This window comes from Apium graveolens, chromosome 3 (genome assembly GCF_009905375.1).
Source record: "Apium graveolens cultivar Ventura chromosome 3, ASM990537v1, whole genome shotgun sequence".
NCBI classification, from domain to species: domain Eukaryota; kingdom Viridiplantae; phylum Streptophyta; class Magnoliopsida; order Apiales; family Apiaceae; genus Apium; species Apium graveolens.
Window position 1 is genome coordinate 267,791,509 of NC_133649.1, and position 17,547 is coordinate 267,809,055.

General features: G+C 34.8%; 1 protein-coding gene across 1 annotated transcript; it reads left to right on the top strand.

Annotated features, from left to right (window-relative positions):
• The first annotated feature begins 11,660 nt into the window (after window positions 1–11,660).
• On the top strand, window positions 11,661–12,341 carry LOC141715001 (uncharacterized). The gene has a single exon (XM_074518488.1). It carries the CDS (start codon window positions 11,661–11,663, stop codon window positions 12,339–12,341), a length of 681 nt encoding a protein of 226 aa, XP_074374589.1.
• The last annotated feature ends 5,206 nt before the right edge of the window (window positions 12,342–17,547 follow it).

The following is a 17,547-nucleotide window of genomic DNA, read 5'->3' on the forward strand; positions in this document are numbered from 1 at the left end:
AGAAATCGAAAGGATGAAGAGAACCGAGAGATTTGATTGAGAGAGAGATTTAATCGAGAGAGAGACAAAGTACAGACTCGTCGGGGGAGGGGAATAATATAGGAGGAGAAAAAATAAGGCTTGGACACGTGTATTGCAGTTGCCATAATTAAATACGTGTCCCGGCTTATTTGTTAGCCTGCTTTTATATCGTTTTCTGTTATAATAACGTATCGGCTGCGCGCTAAAATACATCGAAAAATTACAAACTTCATACCAAAATTCTCAAAATGTTTGGAAGTTAATAAAATAAAGTCTTTACAATTTAATATGAAATTTTCAAACGCGCAAAATACCCGAATTTAACGAATTAACGAAACAACGCGCGGTTGAAACTAATCCTGAAAATTACCATAAAAAAATTAAAATTCTCAGAATATTATAAACATAATAAAATATGAGTTTCATAATTTTTTAAAGAATTCCAAAATTAAATATGGATTTTACAATTAAATGAAATCAGAAAATCATTTAAAAATAAATAATTAACAGAATATTGAGTTGTAACTTTTATAAAATCTCAAAAATAGTCATTAAAATTATAGAATCATAAAAACAATTTTAGAGACAACCCAAATAATTTTTGAAAATAGGATTGTCATAAAATCACTTTTTAAAAGTGAAATAAAAATAAAATGGTGCGGCAGTTAATCATAAAAATACACCATGCAATCCAACAATCACATATAAATAATAATAAGTTAGACATGGGGACCATTATTAATACAAAATTCTTTATTTAATTATTTACACAATAATTACATATTTAAATATTACAAAAATCTACGAGTCGTTATAATATTCATACTCAAGATGGCCAGTCTTTCATACTATATGGCATACAGCACATGATTTGGTGGTGTCCCACCAGACTCTTCGTCATTTCGACAAAGCGTCACATCACAACACTGTTTGTCTCAATCAGGAAGCAATATTTTGAGAAGAGAAATAGTTCAGAAGGAATACAATAAATTTTCTTTCATTTTCGCCTCATATGATTTATCAATAGAAGAAGCTCATATGTATTCAAGAATTAAGAAAAATATATGCTATCGTATTAGAAGGAAGAATATCAGTGTTGATCACCTTCCACGCTTCACCTACATATGCCTTCAGGATCGTTCGAATACAGGTTCACGATTCAAGTCACATCATTGCTTCAAAATATTGTCTGGAAATGCCTTTACATCAAATATTTTAATGATTCGACCATAAACGTGTCCTTACGAAATTTATAATTATTACTTCCAATTTCATCCATGTCGCGTAGAATAACAATCGATCCCAAACGTCTCGACTTCGTCAATAGGAATATTATTATTCCCTAATCATCTGGAAGATTCTTCCATTTCCTCCAATCACCCGTTGTCCATTCGAATCACGAATCTTGTTAAATTTTAATAATTTCATGAATTAGGTAAATAATGGTTTAACATGTTGATCCAATTATTGATATTATTAAACAAAATTTACGTTCGTCCTTCACGGAAAACTTTAAACTTTCTTCTTACTAGTGGGTCTACTTGGTACTTCGAACTAACAGCACTGAATCGAGATCCATCATCCTTTTAGGTCATTTTCTGTCTATAATAACAAGAACTTAAGTAGTAATTCGACAACCAAATTGTGAAACTCATTTTATGCAAAGATCTTCTAAAAGTTGATTAAGATAATATTTTTTGAATTCTCATTTTAAAATTTTGAAAATCAAATATTTGGTTGTCCTTACTATATAAGTTACTTGTTATTCTTATGATTTGCTCATGAGATATCTAATTAAAAGAATGCCCATAAAAGGGTCTCTCCATTTTGGTACATCTTCTACTTTTCCTTGGATTCTGCTCGCACTTATTAATCAGTGAAACTTTGTTTACCGCTGTATATCATTTTATTTGCAATTCTACCGCAATGCTGACATCTGGTACTATCTTTGACATTCTTGTCATCGTCCTTGACGTTATGCTTATAACCACGCAGGCGATTCGATGTTCTGTCTATAGATAGGGTCGCACCTTCTTGCTAGTCTTACCTATGTCTAGTAAGGTAAATATCATTCCTTGCGCAGCTGCCAATACGTGATAAGAACTATCTTGCAATGGTGGTGCCTTTGCAGCTTGCAACTTTGGCTCTTCATCAGCTTCCATCAACTCGTTGCCTCCGGCGTGGAGCTCGTCCTACTACCTAATTCTAAGTTAAATCATACCAAAATTCACCTAGCTTCCTTTACACGAAGTTCTCACAGACATCAATCGCATTTTCCTTAAAACCACATGAAAGTAGGGTAACATACCCAATCTCCACTGATCTGTCGATTCCTCATTACTATAAGATCTGAGAACTCAATATACCTATAGCATTGCGATATTCACCTTACACTTTCTCAACAATCCTATCTTACCAACTCCATATCGGATATGTTAACCCTAATTCGCACTCAACTCAACTTAACATGAGTATGCCTAGGTCTTTCCTATCTCACATGACCTATTACTCCTATTTTACTCTCACATATTCTCATTTCAGTGACTAATAACCTGTAGATCTGATGCCAACTTGTAACAACCCAAATCTGGGGTCAAGATTTGGTGTCACGAAACAATCTTTACATAAAATAAAATAATATTCAATTAACCCCTTGAATCCGGATCATTTACAGGTTATGGTATGAAACAAGAATCTAACCTTCTACAATTCACAACAACTACCATACCAGTGTAAATGCCTTTATGCTAATGCTCTTGTCTCATTTTTCTAACATCTTCTTCCTCTCACAGCGGAGATCTCTCTAACTTCTGCTGTCTACCAAAGCTATTTAGTTTTATCATTATCTGCTTCTGGAAGAAATAAGAGTTACAAAGCAAGAGTGAGCCAAAAATGCCCAACAAGTATATAATTTGGGTTTCAAATATTAATAACAAAGGAAAATTTCCGGACAAAATCTTTAAACAATTTTAAACAATTCTATTTATTTGAAGGAGTTGAGTGAATAAATACTGGCTGTTGCCAGCCTTTCATTATAAATCCAAAAGTGACAAGCGATTCCCAGATTCATCTCCTAAATCAGGGTTTTGTCTGGTTTTGGAATCATAAAACTTTTCGAGAGAGAATGTCGTTAATGGCGATCAACAATAAATTAGACTGGATACTAGTTCACACTTATATACTGCTGATCAGTCAGGATATAGTGTAGATCTATACCCAACCGTATAGATCCATTCAGGCACCTAGGCACTATCGCCCAAGGGTCCGGTCCATCCCGGCCCATAGGATCCAGCTCATCACTGGCCTTTACAGTAAACATCCAGCCCGTAGATTGTTTTGATGTCAAATCATTTTGATTTCAAAACATCCCAATTCAGGGTTCGTAAATAACCCGAAAGAATGGGTATTTGCTCAAGAGAGAAATCGATAATATAGGAACAAGAATGAAAAAGAACTGGCATAATAAGAGTGATTGCAGCGAAATATAAAACATTTAACTATTCTGAACTTAGAATAGGAATGAAGAAATAATTGCAGTATTTTAAAAGAAAGTTCAGGAATACTTGCCTCAATAAGCTTTAATCGCTAGTACTAGTTGACTTTGGTTCGACTTGAATGTTCGGCTTTATCGTCAAACTACTATCCCATTTTTGGATACGATCCCAACACTCAGACCCTTCGATTGGAACTTCGTTGATCTCGACGTCTAATCACTAGATCATTCCTAGTCCGATGTCGATACTCGGGTTTTTCCGTCTAGGACCTACAGGGTCGAAATACTCTAACTCAGATAATCGCTTAAGCTTAACATCAAATTGCTATCACTTCTACCCATACGGTTTCATATCCCGTCTCGTATTTATAGGTATTATTGAAATACACATAGCAATTATGGTTTGCACCTTCAAAACTAAGTTCGGTATTTATTTTCGGAAAATACGTATACTTGTCATTTTGAAAATAGTATGGTAATTGATCGTTTATAAAATGTCATGTCTCAACATGCAATTAGGTTTCATAAAATTCAATTACATATCCTTGTTCGACGTCTCTGATAATTATAAGGTATGTTCCTGTATTTTCGGAATTAATTTCCCGAAAATCGGGCAGCGTTTCCTTTGTTTATTCGGCCTACCCGTCGAATCAGTTCGACGTCAATCACATAACATCAACAATCCACAACTGCGATTCACAATTCCCAAACACCAATGTAATTTCAATAATTCATTATTTTATTCGCATTTTATATTTGTATTCACAATTTTCATTTCAAAATTAATTTTCACAAATTAATTTAATTTATTTATAATTTAGGACTCATATTAAAATCATCACGGTCCACCATCCGGCTCGCCAAAGCTCATCGCCGACGGCGATAAAATTCGCGGGTTTCGATTATATCGAATGTCCTTCGCGAAGTTCATCGATGAAATCTTATTATTTTCTGCACCAAATATTATTTTATTTCACAAAGAAACTCAGTCAATTCTTTCGTGCAAAATCACAGAACCCAATCAATATTACGCAACCTGAACAACACAGGGCCAAAAGACAATAGGCCGGAAAATAACCAGAACCAGGGACATAGGCAATGCACACAAACATCAAACTGGAGATGTATGTATACACAGCCGAACACAAACCAAATACACGCGCCTACGCACCGCCACCAATCGCCGCCACACCTCTCGAAAATCCGAGAGGTGGCAACGAGGTAACAGAGAAATTAAAACACATATACACACGAGAACATATACGTACAACAAGTGCATATATATATAAACAAGAAACAACCAGAAAATAAACAAGAGGAAGATAGGCGGCGATTTCGCCGGAAAAAAATAGAACAACGGCGGCTCACCAGAAAGCGAAGGGTAAGGAAAGCCGAGGAAGAGAACAGAGATGAGAGGAGAGGAGAAATCGAGAGAGAGAAAGAAAAAAAATCGAGAGAGAGATCGGGGAGAGGTCGAGAGAGAGATTAAGCGAGAGAGATGAAGAGAGGCGGTGGTGATTGACCCCGTGTGTGAATTTGTGTGGTGTTTTTATCATTTCATTTTCTTTCTTTCTTTCTTTATTTTCGTTGTTATTTCCTCTCGTTCCTGAATCGCGAATGTATCATTACACATCGTGTGCAAAAATTCATCGGACATATATATAAAATAATTCATAATAATTCTAAATATTTCTTAAAATTTCCAAATGTTGAAAATTAATAAAATAATATTTTTAAAACATTTTCAAATTGCACATTAGACCCGCATTTAACAATTTAACGAATAAATATGTGGGTGAATAAAATCCAGAATATTGCTGGAATAATTTTTAAAACTCTCAAAATATTTAAAAGTTAATAAAATAAAATTTTCATTATTTTTGAAGCATTCTGGAATTAAATACCGATTTTACAATTAAGTGCAATTCAGAAAATCATTTAAAAATAATTAATCAATAAAATATTGATTTCTAAATTTTATAAATTCCTGAAAATTATAAATAAAATTATAAAGCAACAAAAATAAATTTTAGAGATAATTTTAGCATTTATGATAATAATATTCAATAAAAATCATTTTAAAAGCAACAATGAATTCATAAAGCTTAATAATGATTTATAAAATTAATCCTTGCACCGAACAATTATGCATAATTACTAATAAAACAACACACAGATGACCGAATCATCTCAAATTTATTTATTTAATAATTTGACGATTGCATTTACATATCGGATCCGAAAATAGGTTACTTAGCTGCTAAGTAACTATATAACGATACAATTTTAATACCAGATTTGGATAACCATCAAAACAAAGCCTCTTATAAAATATTTTATACAAAAATAGCGTAATAATACCTCGCCTTTCGAGAATATGGGTTTTATCGATCTATAAAATGATTAGCGTATCGAAAATTTTACGCCGAGACTCGTACAGGGCAAACCGTACCCCGGATCGAGAAAGTCAAAATTTAAAAAGTGTTCAGAATTATCAGATTAGGTTAGGAAGGAGTTTTCGGAAGAGTTTCGGGTTGTAAAAACGCAAAAACAGTTGAAGTGGGACGATTTCTGATTCTAAAAAGTAATTTTATAATTACGTAAAAATAATCATTATTAATTCTATAAATTCTAATAAATCGTACAATAATCCAAAAATTACCAGAAAAAAATACCAAAATTATCTATATTTAATTCTGGATAATTAGAATTTAAAACTTCCTAATTTTATCAGATATCCACACCACAAATATTAATACTAATCATCAAATAATTCACCAGAATTCACATAATAATCACATAATAATTATTTATTGATAAAAATAATTACATAATATTTCTCAGACGTTACATCACCTGTCATATGTCTGAAACATCCACTGTTAATGATCCATATGGCTTTCTTCACTTTGCCTTGCACACAATGAGATTCAGGTGTGTTTAGTGACCCAAGCAGTGTTGCGTACTTTCTTCTTGTTAATTGATTTAGCAGAAGTAGAGTGATTTATTTCAGATAAAATAGAATTCAATGATTGTTGTTCACTATCCCTTTCTTATGTAGACTCAATTTTTGATTCTTTAAGGTCTACTCTCAGGTTGTGGCAACTCTTCATTACTTTCAAGTTATAAGGGATGTAGTCAAACTTATCACAGAATGAGTAAGGATCATTTAAATCTGCTTCATTGTATTTGCAGGCTCCTTCAGTTATCTTATTAACACCCTTTTTACAAAGATGAGTTAGATGATTTGCAGAGCCACATTTTTCACACTTCTTTCCAAGAGCATCTGCAACATAGGTCAGATTATCGCTTTTGTTTATCCTCATTCTTCCATTTCTATTTTTCTTCTTCTTTCTTGCATCTTCAATCTTGGTTTCTTTGACAGGAGTCTTGGTACTTTGATTGTCCATAAGATTCTCTTCAGTCTTGGAAGATTAAATTGAATTGGTATTCCTCTTTTTATCATCCTCATCTGCAATTTCTTGCCTGATAATCAATTCTTCTTCGCTGAAGTTTACGTCACAAGTCTTAAACATAGGTGACCCAACATTTTTCAGCATTGCTGGAACATTTTCACTCTTTGTTGCTTTTCCTTTATCACCAATGTTTTTCTTTTTGTTGTTTAAGGTATCATAATCAAGACCAATAGCAATATTTGCACATAGTTTATTTTTCTCATGGTACTGACCAACCAATTCAGATGCATTCTTGAAAGACTTCAACTTTACTTCACTTTTCTCCAGTTTTTCTCTTAGCACACTTGAGCTTGTTTTTCAGATAACCATCTTCTTGTTTTAAGGCTTCAAGCTCCACTATCAACAATTCAGTTTCTTGTTTTTCTCTTTCAAGCTTCTCATTTAACTTTTTTAGTCTGCTAACTTCTTCATTAGCAGCAACCATGCTTGTATGAATGTGAAACATTTCTGTGCTCATCTTTTCAACAGTTTCCTTATATTGATTCACATTTAAATCAGTGGAGGTAAGAGTTGGTACCTGTGATTTAGATGAAGATGACTCTCCTTGCTCCAAGGCCATGAGTGCATAGCTTCCTAGATCTTCATCTTCATCATTTTCAGAATTATCCCAACCTTTACCTTCTGCAATATAAGCTTTGCTTTGTTGTTTTTTTAGAAGAGCTTCATACTTTGCTTCAAGTTCAAGATAAGCTTTATCTTTCTTTGCCTTCTTGGGTTTCCTGCATTCTGTAGCAAAGTGGCCTAGTTCATCATAACTGAAGCACCTTATATTAGATCTGTCAACATATCCAGTTTTGTAGCCAGTCATACTATCAGAATTCTACTTCACTTTTTCCTTCCAGCTGCTATCTTTGTTAAAGGACTGTCCTTTACTTTTGAAGTATCTTGGCTTCCTTACTCTAATGTTAGAGAATTTTCTAGCCAGATAGGCCATTGACTGATCTAGCTCATCCAGTTCTTCAAGAGTATAGAACTCATCCTTTTTCCAACTCTAGTATGACTTGCTCCTGTGAATCATTTGTTCTTTGCTCACTTGTTGAGGCAACTGGAATATGAGATCTTGGTTCATCATTAAATGATTGGCTTTCATTTATAATTAAAGCACTTGAGCCATCCACAACATGTCCTTGACCAGACTTCAACGATTGCCTTTGAATCATCTCTGGTTCATATATTTTGAGAATTCCATATAGAACTTCCAGAGTTATTCTGCTCAAGTCTCTCCCTTCCCCGATTGCTGAGATTTTCTGTTCCAAATGGTCAGGGAGAGTAAGCAAGAACTTTAGATTCACCTCTTCAGCTTCATAGTATTTGTCATGAAGCTACAAGTCATTTATCATCTTATTGAATCTTTCAAACACATCAGTTTTGCTTTCCTTAGGCTTAGCCATGAAACCCTCATACTGTGAAATCAATATCCTTCTTTGATTAGATCTCACCTCCTCAGTTCCTTCACAGAGTATTTCAATCTTCTCCCATATTTTCTTGGCAGTGTCACGGTCAACAATTTTTTTTACATCACATTGTCAAGTGACTCAATCAATATCAATTACAAGCTGCTATCCAGGGAGACTTTCTTCTTTTCAGGGTTAGAATACTCGGCTGGATCTTTAGGAGCATAATGATCTGGTATGACCATGTCTCCATCTGTAGATTCCTCAATTCTTACCATAGGAATGAAGGGTCTATTTTTTAGGATCTGAATGTGGAGTGGATTGGCCATCCTGATAAACAACATCATTTTTTTCCAAAGAGTGTAGTTAGCTTTGTCAAAGGTAGGAATTTTGATGCTACTGATTTTCTATGTATTCATTCTTCCAATATCTTGAATCTGTTTACTTTCAGATTTTGCTCTGATACCACTTGTTAGGTAATGAATCACACACGGAGGGGGGTGAATGTGTTTTTCTGATTTTAGGCTTTTCTTGAAAGTTAATGGTTGAACAAAGTAAATTAAATTTTATATAGAAAAGTATTCATGCAGAATCTAAACTTGCAGAAAATAAGGAACACAAATCTTCAAAATTCACTTAATTTTTATATTAAAAATTAAGACTGTTTTGCTAAAAAAATTCTAAGCTCTTTGATGTTAAAGAGCTCAGCTTCTTTTTGAGAGTGATACAAGAGATTTGATCTAAATTGTTACTTCTAACTAGAGGACCAGTGTTAACTTTATAACTCAGTTAACTGGTGGTTTACACAGTGGATAATAAACATGCTATTAGCTTTTCTAAACCGTCACTTGTCATTTCTAATTATAGAAAAGCAAATCTTCCATTTCTGGCTTAGCATATCTTTAGCATCCCATGTTTACTTTAATCTTCCTCTGTCAGTTAATCTTTGCCATTGATCTTGTACACTCTTCAAGTTGCTTTTTGTAGACTTTTCAATCCAACTGTTGGATTGTTTGTTGATTATTTATCTTGGATATTGAACTGATCTGCAATTCTGTACTTTGAGACTGTACCTCGAGATCTCCAGTTTGAATTAATAGAACACTTGACATCTCGATAAGTACATAGGCTTATCGAGATCTCTAGCACTCCATATTGAGTTTGGCTTGTAGAGGTCTTCAGCTTGTCGAGATCTCTAGTCTTCACATCTTCACTTTGTCTTGTAGATATCTCAAAGTTCTCGAATAAATGTAGGCGTGTCGACAACTCTGAGTTCTCTAGTGAAGGAATGACTTGTCGATATCTCCAATCTTCAGTTCTTCAAATTGGCTTTTCAATATCTTCTTGAGTTCTCGAGTAGCTATCCTGACTTCTCTACTCCCGGTGGATATTGTTCATCCGTCGAGTAGTGATTGCTCATCCATCAAGTAGATATTGCTCATCCGTCGAGTAGATATTGCTCATCCATCGAGTAGATATTGCTCATCTATCGAGTAGATATTGCTCATCCGTCGGCTAGCCAAAATACTATCCCGATGGATGTTCCTCATTCGTCGGTACTCTCTGGAGTTCTCGAATGACTTCTCTATTACATTAAATCTGTGACTTGTAGAGATCTTGACTTAGAATATTTTTCTCCAGACAAATTTATTCAACTCCAAGCTTCTTCAAAATTCTTCTGAGGCATGATTTTCTTGATCTTCTTCCAGATAGAATCCTTAGGCTTGATATTGTTTTAGGAAAAAGACTCCAGTCTGCTCCTTTGCATTTTTACAAACTTTAAGTGTTACAAGTACAAAATAAAATTTTAGATAACAATCTAACTTACTTAGGGTTGACCCCAAGCTTAACTGATTACTGAAAATAACTGTTCTTTAATCTTTTACTCAGATCAGATGTCCATTTGATTTGCTTCATACTATGATCAGAGATGCTAATGACATTGTTAGTTCCAGTAATCTTTGACATCGTCTATTATATATTACATCTAATAAGTTTAATAAGATTCATTGAGATTTGATTGGTATATACATTGCAACAGTATTTGATTTCCATAACTGCTGTTAAAACCTGTTGGTTCAACTTGATTAAACTTAATGTTTTCTTCTTAATAGTGAAAAGATGCCACCTAGGAAAAGAAGGGGAAGACCCCCCAAGGAACCCAAGATTGACCCCTGAGATGGAAGAGAGTGGAAACACTCAGCCTCAACTAGATGAGGAACAAGGTCAAAATCTAGATCAAGGGAAAAATCAAAATCAGAATCCACCTCCAATCAATAATGACCCTACTGCTCTTGTACTTGCATTTCTGTAACAACAAACTCAAAATCCATATGATCCTAGAAGGCTACGAGCAGAACTAGCTCAGTCTTCTGCAACTTTTAAATCCTTCAAATCCTTGAACCCCCCTAAGTTCAAAGGGACAACTGACCCCATAGAATCTAGGATTTGGCCCAGAGAAATTTAGAAGACCTTTTAAATTGTGGGAGTGGAAGAGGACAAGAAAACCATCTTTGTTGCTTTTATGTTAAAAGGTGAAGCTAATTATTGGTGGGAAGCTAAGAGAGCCATTGAAGAAACCCAGGTAATTCTGTGGGAAAGATTTACGACTTTATTCCTCGAAAAGTATTTTCCAAAGCATTTAGAACAACAAATGGAATTGAAGTTTTTAGAACTAAAGCAAGGAAACATGACTGTTATTGAATACGAAAATAAGTTTTCAGACATTTTGACGCTGAAGAAAAGAGAGCTAGGCATTTTCAACTAGGTTTACGACCATGGATTCAGAATCGAGTGGCAGTACTTGAGATCTCTAGGTATGCGACTCTGGTGTATAAAGCTTCAATTGTAGAGAGCGGGAATGATCTGTATCCCATGGACAAGGGAGGTATCAAGAGAAAGTTTTCAAATAATGTTGGGAATTCTAGAAGAAAATTTGATTGAAATAAGAAACCATTTGTGAAAAGAGAGGATTGAAGGATTGATAAACCAAGGTTTGGGCGCCAAGATATTCGAGGAAACGAGACTAGATCTAGGACCCCTCAAATAACAAATCTACTTCAAGGAAGACCTCCACTACCTGATTTTAAAACTTATGGACGAAAGCATAATGGACAATATCGCAAGAAGAATGTTACGTGCTATGTATGTGGAAAGAAAGGGCATTATGCTAATAGCTGCAAGAAGAAGGCCATCACTTGTTATAACTGTGGGAGGAAAGGACACTACGCTCGTGAATGTTGCCAAGCCAGAAAGGAAAGTGAAGTACCCAGACTTATGGCACCCCCGACTCAAGGCAACCACAACTCAAGCAGTGCAAACAACACCAACAAAAAACCTACTGCACGAACTTTTAACATGACTCTTAAGGATGTTATCGCTGATAATGACGTAATTGCATGTACGCTTTTAGTGAATTCTGCAGATGCTTGTGTATTAATTGACTCTGGCGCTACTAGAACTTTTATATCTGAGAATTTTGCGAATAAGGTGGGATTAAAATTAATGTTATTAGATGAGAATATGATGGTAGAAATTTTAAACCAAGAAGTTATATATGTTAGTCAAGTATGTCCTAATTGTACGATAGAGATTCAAGGAAAACCTTTTGTTACAGACCTTATTCCTCTTAAGTTGGGAGAATTTGATGTGATACTAGGAATGGATTGGTTGACTCGATACGATGCTCAGATTAATTGTAGATTGAAGAGAGTTAGTTTGAAAGATCCCGATACCAAGAGAGTAATTCTTCGTGGTCAAAAACAAACTCGTAAGTTTCTCACCATGTTGCAAGCTAAAAGAATGCTACACCAAGGATGTCAAGCATATCTCGCTCATGTTATAGATACAGAAAAGTCTACTCCTAAATTGGAAGAAATTCCAGTTTTGAGTAAATTTAAGGATGTTTTCCCTGAGGATCTACCCGGATTATTCCTGATAGAGAAATCGAGTTCATAATCGATCTACCTCCAAGAACGACACCCATTTCTAAATATCCATACGGAATGTCCCCTGTAGAAATGAAAGAGTTGGATACTCAACTTCAGGAATTATTAGATAAAAGAGTGATTCGACCTAGCGTATCTCTGTGGGAAACTCCAGTCTTATTCGTGAAAAAGAAAGATGGATCGATGAGGCTATGCATTGATTACCGAGAGTTAAATAAACTAACCATCAAGAACAAATACCCTTGCCAAGAATTGATGATTTGTTTGACCAACTAAAAGGAGCCACTTGATTTTCCAAGATTGATTTGAGATCTCGCTATCACTAGTTAAAGATCAAACTAGAAGACGTACCAAAAACAGCGTTTAGGACGAGATATGGACATAATGAGTTTCTAGTGATGCCATTTGGATTGACGAATGCCCTTGTTGTTTTTATGGACTTGATGAACCGAGTATTCAAGAAACATCTAGATAAGTTCGTGATAGTATTTATTGATGACATCCTGATTTACTCTAAGTCTCGCGAAGAAAACGTAGATCACCTTAGATTGGCTTTGGAAATTCTGAGAAAAGAAAAATTGTATGCCAAAATTTTAAAATGTGAATTTTGGCTAGATAAGGTGCAATTCATAGAACATATTGTCAGTGGTGAAGGAATTTCAGTGGACCCTACTAAGATTGAGGCTGTAGCAAATTGGGAGCGACCAAAGATGCCCACCGAGGTTATAAGTTTCCTTGGATTAGCTGGTTATTATCGCAGATTTGTACGGGACTCCTCAAAGATAGCCACATCATTGACCCAACTCACACGAAAAAATGAGAAATTCGAATGGACTCTAAAATGTGAGGAAGGTTTCCAGGAGTTAAAAAAGACTGACCTCTGCCCCAGTACTAACCTTACCAGACAACTCAGGAGATTTTGTGATTTATAGTGATGTGTCTCTCAAAGGACTAGGTTGCGTATTAATGCAAAACGGGATGGTCATTTCTTACGCTTCAAGACAATTGAAGGAATACGAAATAAGATATCCTACTCATGATCTGGAGCTGGCGGCAATAGTTTTTGCGCTTAAAATCTGGAGACACTACTTATATGGAGAAAAATGCGAAATTTATACAAATCATAAAAGCCTGAAATACATCTTTACCCAGAAAGAATTGAACATGAAACAAAAGAGATGATTATAATTGATCAAGGATTATGACTGTACCGTTAATTACCATCCTGGAAAGGCGAATGTGGTTGTAGATGCTTTAAGTAGAAAGGAAAGGTTGAAGATGCTGGTGACATCCAAGAAATTGATACGAGAAATTGAGAAAATGGAGATAGAGATAAAGATTCCAGTTCAAGCGAATGAAAGAAATTATGAAATATGAGTACAACCGCAATTAATAGAAAATATTTGACATTTTCAAGAAGTGGTGATGGAAACTAATAAGGCCGAATTAATAGGAGAAGAAGTTTTAAGTTCAAAAGATAACCAGGGAATTAGGAAATTTGATTCAAGAATTTGGATTCCCAATGTGCTAGAATTAAAGGAAGAGATTATGAACGAAGCCCATAATTTGAGATACTTTATCCACCCTAGAAGCATAAAGATGTACAAAGACATAAAGAAGAATTTCTGGTTGCCCAACATGTAAAGAGAGATTGTTGAATGGGTAGGTAAGTGTTTAACGTGTCTGAAGATAAAAGCTGAATATCAGAGACCCAGTGGCTTGTTACAACCTTTAGAGATTTCCGAATGGAAATGGGAACCTATCACCATGGATTTCATTGTCGGATTGCCAAGATCTAAGACCAACCATGACACCATTTGGGTTGTAGTTGACCGACTTACCAAATCTGCATATTTTCTTCCAATTAATGGAAGGTACACTATAGAAAGATTAGTCAATCTATATTTGAAGGATGTCATAATTAGACATGGAGTACCAGTTTCAATGGTCTCAGATAGAGATGTAAGGTTTACGTCAAGATTTTGGAAAAGTTTTCAGGAATGCTTAAGAACGAGATCGAATATGAGTACGGCATATCATCCCCAAACAGACGGAAAAAGTGAAAGGACTATACAAACAATTAAAAATATGTTAAGGGCTTGTGTCTTGGATTTCAAAAGGAATTGGGATGATCATTTGGTGTTGGTAGAATTTTCTTACAACAATAGTTTTAACTCAAGCATAGGAATGGCTCCATTTGAAGCGCTTTATGGTAAGAAATGCAGATCACCAGTATGTTGGGAAGAAGTAGGAGAAAGAAAAATTTATGGACCTGAATTAATTCAACAGACGACACAATACTTTAAAATCATTAAGAAAAGGTTAATAGCCGCCCAGGATCGACAAAGGAAATACGCTGATTTGGGATGAAACATAAAGAGTTTGAGGTTGGGGATAAAGTGTTGCTAAAGGTATCACCCTGGAAAGGAATCATGAGATTTGGAAAGAAAGGAAAATTAAGCCCTAGGTACATTGGTCCATTTGAGATTTTAAAGAAAGTAGGCGTTGTATCTTATCAATTAACATTACCACCAGATCTCCAGTATATCAGTTCTAAAGGCTTACCGTCCTGACAACCATCACATACTTTCCTACGAGCCAATAGAAGTCCAACCAGATTTGATATACGAAGAGCAACTTGTTCGAATTGCGGATAGGAAGGTCCAGAAGCTGAGAATTAAGGAAATTAATTTGGTTAAGGTAATCTGGAGAAACCACTCACTAGAAGAAGCTACTTGGGAGCCCGAAGATGAGATGCGAAAGAATTTCCCCTCACTGTTCTCAAACTGCGCTGATTCTGAGGACGGAATCCTTTAGGGGGAAGATTGTAACGCCCGCAAAAATTTTAGGTAAATAATTATCCTTATCGCATATAAAAAAGTTAGTACGTGAATTGAAAATTTTACTATTATTTTATTTTCATACCAATCACAAGTATATGCGTTGATTAGTCGAAGACGCTTTTAATTATTAGGAACTGTAGGGAATATTATCTCTAAAATAATGTTACATATACATTCTCTATTAAATAAATTTATTGTCAATGTGTATATCTCCGAAAATCTAAAAGTGAGAATATTAGTAATTAATACTCAATATTCGGATATTATTTATATTTTACCCAACTACACTTTGAGATGTGATATTATTTTATTATTATTGGAAAAATTTCGAATAAATACTAATTTGGTTTTTGTTATGGATCAAAAACTAAGATGTATAATTTATGTATTTATTACTAAGGAACTTGAGCTTCGAGGCTCGATTTGACTGCTCTTGTGTTTCGTGACTCAATCTGCCTTAACAAGATGCCTACGTACCTTGCTGATTGCCAAGGATCAAGTAAAAAAACGTAGTTCTGATCTGTGGGGTGAGGCCCCTTATATAGATGCTGGAAGTCCTTGAATTGGACTTGGTATAGGAGACTTGGTGGTCAAGTCTCTGAGTTAGAATGGACTGGGGAGTCCTAGGAAGTAGGAAGCTGATTCCTTATCCTATGAGGTTCCTTGGAGGCCAATCTACAAGGATTTATATCCCCACTAGGAAAATCCTAATAGCTGTTTTTCTCCCTTATTAATTAATTATGAAATTAATTAATAATCAGGGTTTTGGGCCTTATTTATTCCATCAGGCCTGATCTAGTCCATCAGGCCTGATCAACGTGTTAACCTTTTTGGTCTGAATATCATACATCTTCTTATTGGGCCTTGCAGCCCAATTCATATGTAATTAATGTAACACTAACTACGTAATCATAATTTATTTATCCCTATCAGTTTAAATGATTATTTTATTCAAATACATATTGTATTTATTATATTCGATTTTTTTTATATTATATATATATTTTTAAAGAGAGCGTTATTTGTTTTGAATTATTTTTAGAAAGGAAGTGACTAATAAATATTAAGTTACTCATGGTGCTAAACTAATATATATATATATATATACATAATTTATTTAATAAATTAGATAAATCTAGAGTAAACTAGAAGCTTCTAATTAGTTTTCTTTTATAATTAACCAGGGTTAGTAATTTAGTTAGATTCCTATATAAACCTAGATGAGCTCCTAAATTCTACATATCAAGATCATTGGCACAAAAAGTTTGTAGATTTCTTTGGGAAAGAAATTAGTGAGAGAGGGAGCGATCAAGTGTAATTTTGGGGTTCCAAATTAAGGGGGTAAGGAGGATTATTGGTGAAATTATTAAGAGAATAAAAAGGATTTGTGAAGTGATTATAAATTGGATTGATCATCACTCTACACTCAAGGTAATGATATCATGATCATTTTATCTACTAATTTGATTTTTATGTTGAAGCCAATTAATTTGATTCTTAATTTTGGTATTGATTTCAATTTAGGGATTTAGGGATTTTGACATAATTAGTATGGTTTAAGTTGCTATTATATTTACTTGATTATTTCGATATATTCCTAATTAAATGATCTTTTTAGTCATTTTTAATCACAAAATCCTGCTGGGCCTTATTTCTGGTTTGGGCCACAAATTTGGGTTGACCCATTTATAAAATTAGGGTTATTAGTAAATTTGGGGATTTTTATAATTGTTATGATTTTGGAGAAATTGATGTAGTAAACTTGAATAGGAAAGGAGGAGTAATAATTTTGGGGTTGCAATTGTTGAGAATAGGTGAGAGAGGTGGTTGGAGAGGGGGCAGAACCACCGCAACAGCGGTGGTGGTGATGGTTTTGTCGCCGGAAACGGAGAAATAAGGGGGGAGGCTGTGTTGTGTGTTTGTGTGTTGTGTTCGTGTGGATGTGTGTATTCATGTGTATGTGTATTTTGTGTTGTGTGTGTGTGTTTTTGATGGCCGAAAATGGCGAAGCCACCACCGATGATGGTGGTGGCGATGAGGTCGAGAAGAGTGAGTGAGAGAGAGAAGGGGAGGGAGGGAGAGAGGGGGAGAGAGAGAGAGAGAAGAGAGAGGCGAAGAGAAAGAGAGTGAAGGAGGGAGAGATCGAGAGCGGGAGAGCGAGAGAGAGAGAGAGAGAGAGTCGACCGGATTTTGGCCGGAAAACCATAGGAATAAAAAAAAGGATTTAATCATAGTTTCATTTAGGAATAAAATGGAATAAAAAGGGTAAAATGATGTTGATTAATTAAAATTATGCCTAAGATTTAATAAGAGCGTGAATGCTGCCTTAATAATGATATTTTAGAGGACCATTAAATATTAAACAACTTGTAG